General features: G+C 54.2%; 1 protein-coding gene across 1 annotated transcript in view; it reads right to left on the bottom strand.

Annotated features, from left to right (window-relative positions):
• Positions 1-2865, bottom strand: part of LOC121844326 (casein kinase I) — a gene marked incomplete at its 3' end in the record, with an annotated part of 55436 nt that continues 52571 nt past the window's right edge. Inside the window, 2 exon segments of the mRNA XM_042314306.1 lie at positions 1-80; positions 1990-2167. Of these exon segments, the coding sequence (XP_042170240.1) occupies positions 1-80; positions 1990-2167 (258 nt within the window).

Below are 2865 nucleotides of genomic sequence, written 5' to 3'. Positions count from 1 at the left end.
TCCAGTCAGGTCTGAGGAGGAGATGTTGACAGGAGCTCCACGATGAAGACGCATGCTGACCTTCCTCTCTCGCTCCATACCTGGGATAGAGGACAGATACCTGGGGTTAGAGAGAGAGACCTCCATACCTGGGCTAGAGGACAGACACCTGGGGTTAGAGAGAGAGACCTCCATACCTGGGATAGAGGACAGATACCTGGGGTTAGAGAGAGAGACCTCCATACCTGGGGTAGAGGACAGACACCTGGGGTTAGGGGAGACCTCCATACCTAGAGGAGACCTCCATACCTGGGATAGAGGACAGACCTGGGGTTAGAGAGAGAGAGACCTCCACCTGGGGTTAGAGAGAGAGACCTCCATACCTGGGCTAGAGGACAGACACCTGGGGTTAGAGAGAGAGACCTCCATACCTGGGATAGAGGACAGACACCTGGGGTTAGAGAGAGAGACCTCCATACCTAGGGTAGAGGACAGATACCTGGGGTTAGAGAGAGAGACCTCCATACCTGGGGTAGAGGACAGATACCTGGGGTTAGAGAGCGAGACTCCATACCTGGGGTAGAGGACAGATACCTGGGGTTAGAGAGAGAGAGACCTCCATACCTGGGATAGAGGACAGACACCTGGGGTTAGAGAGAGAGACCTCCATACCTGGGGTAGAGGACAGACACCTGGGGTTAGAGAGAGAGACCTCCATACCTGGGGTAGAGGACAGACACCTGGGGTTAGAGAGAGAGACCTCCATACCTGGGCTAGAGGACAGACACCTGGGGTTAGAGAGAGAGACCTCCATACCTGGGATAGAGGACAGACACCTGGGGTTAGAGAGAGAGACCTCCATACCTGGGGTAGAGGACAGACACCTGGGGTTAGAGAGAGAGACCTCCATACCTGGGATAGAGGACAGATACCTGGGGTTAGAGAGAGACCTCCATACCTGGGGTAGAGGACAGATACCTGGGGTTAGAGAGAGAGACCTCCATACCTGGGATAGAGGACAGATACCTGGGGTTAGAGAGAGAGACCTCCATACCTGGGATAGAGGACAGATACCTGGGGTTAGAGAGAGAGACCTCCATACCTGGGGTAGAGGACAGATACCTGGGGTTAGAGAGAGAGACCTCCATACCTGGGGTAGAGGACAGATACCTGGGGTTAGAGAGAGAGACCTCCATACCTGGGGTAGAGGACAGCTACCTGGGGTTAGAGAGAGAGACTCCATACCTGGGGTAGAGGACAGATACCTGGGGTTAGAGAGAGAGACCTCCATACCTGGGGTAGAGGACAGACACCTGGGGTTAGAGAGAGAGAGACCTCCATACCTGGGGTAGAGGACAGACACCTGGGGTTAGAGAGAGAGACCTCCATACCTGGGGTAGAGGACAGACACCTGGGGTTAGAGAGAGAGACCTCCATACCTGGGGTAGAGGACAGACACCTGGGGTTAGAGAGAGAGACCTCCATACCTGGGGTAGAGGACAGACACCTGGGGTTAGAGAGAGAGACCTCCATACCTGGGGTAGAGGACAGACACCTGGGGTTAGAGAGAGAGACCTCCATACCTGGGGTAGAGGACAGATACCTGGTGATCAACCTTTATTTAACCAATTCAGTGTTTTCACTAACGTGTGTAAGAGGTGTGTGTGAGGTGTGTGTGTGTTTTCACTAACCTGTGTATAAGAGGTGGGTGTGTGTTTTCACTAACCTGTGTGTGAGGTGGGTGTGAGGTGTGTGTGAGGTGTGTGTGTGTGTTTTCACTAACCTGTGTGTTTTCACTAACCTGTGTGTGAGGTGTGCGGGTATTTTCACTAACCTGTGTGTGAGGTGGGTGTGAGGGGTGCGGGTGTTTTCACTAACCTGTGTGAGAGGTGGGTGTGAGGGGTGTGTGTGTTTTCACTAACCTGTGTGTGAGGGGTGTGTGAGGGGTGCGGGTGTTTTCACTAACCTGTGTGAGAGGTGGGTGTGAGGGGTGTGTGTGTTTTCACTAACCTGTGTGTGAGGTGGGTGTGAGGGGTGCGGGTGCGGCTGCGTCCTGTGCTCCTCTGGGTCGTCCGGAGGCGGAGGGGATCCCCCTGGCCCCTGCAGGGGCCCTGGCCTGTCCCTGTCTCAGTCTGTCCTCACCAGCTCTCCTCTCCCTCTCTGCATCCTCCGCTGCCCTGTTAGCACCCTGGACACACAGAGACACACATCACCATGGAGACAACAGTCCCACTGTCCCACCTCCCAACCCTTCACTATCACAACATCACCATGGAGACAACGGTCCCACTGTCCCACCTGCCAACCCTTCACTATCACAACACCACCATGGAGACAATGGTCCCACCTCTTCACTATCACAACAACACCATGGAGACAACAGTCCCACTGTCCCACCTCCCAACCCTTCACTATCACAACAACACCATGGAGACAATGGTCCCACCTCTTCACTATCACAACACCACGGAGACAACGGTCCCACCCCTTCACGATCACAACATCACCATGGAGACAACGGTCCCACCCCTTCACTATCACAACAACACCATGGAGACAACGGTCCCTATCACCTCTTCACTATCACAACACCACCATGGAGACAACGGTCCCACCCCTTCACTATCACAACATCACCATGGAGACAACGGTCACACCCCTTCACTATCACAACATCACCATGGAGACAACGGTCCCACCTCTTCACTATCACAACATCACCATGGAGACAACGGTCACACTGCCCCACCTCCCAACCCTTCACTATCACAACACCACCATGGAGACAACGGTCACACCCCTTCACTATCACAACATCACCATGGAGACAACGGTCACACCTCTTCACTATCACAACATCACCATGGAGACAACGGTCCCACCTCT

Source organism: Oncorhynchus tshawytscha, unplaced genomic scaffold (assembly GCF_018296145.1).
Source record: "Oncorhynchus tshawytscha isolate Ot180627B unplaced genomic scaffold, Otsh_v2.0 Un_contig_7103_pilon_pilon, whole genome shotgun sequence".
NCBI lineage: Eukaryota > Metazoa > Chordata > Actinopteri > Salmoniformes > Salmonidae > Oncorhynchus > Oncorhynchus tshawytscha.
Note: the sequence above shows the minus strand (reverse complement) of the source record. Positions and strands in the feature narration are given on the sequence as shown.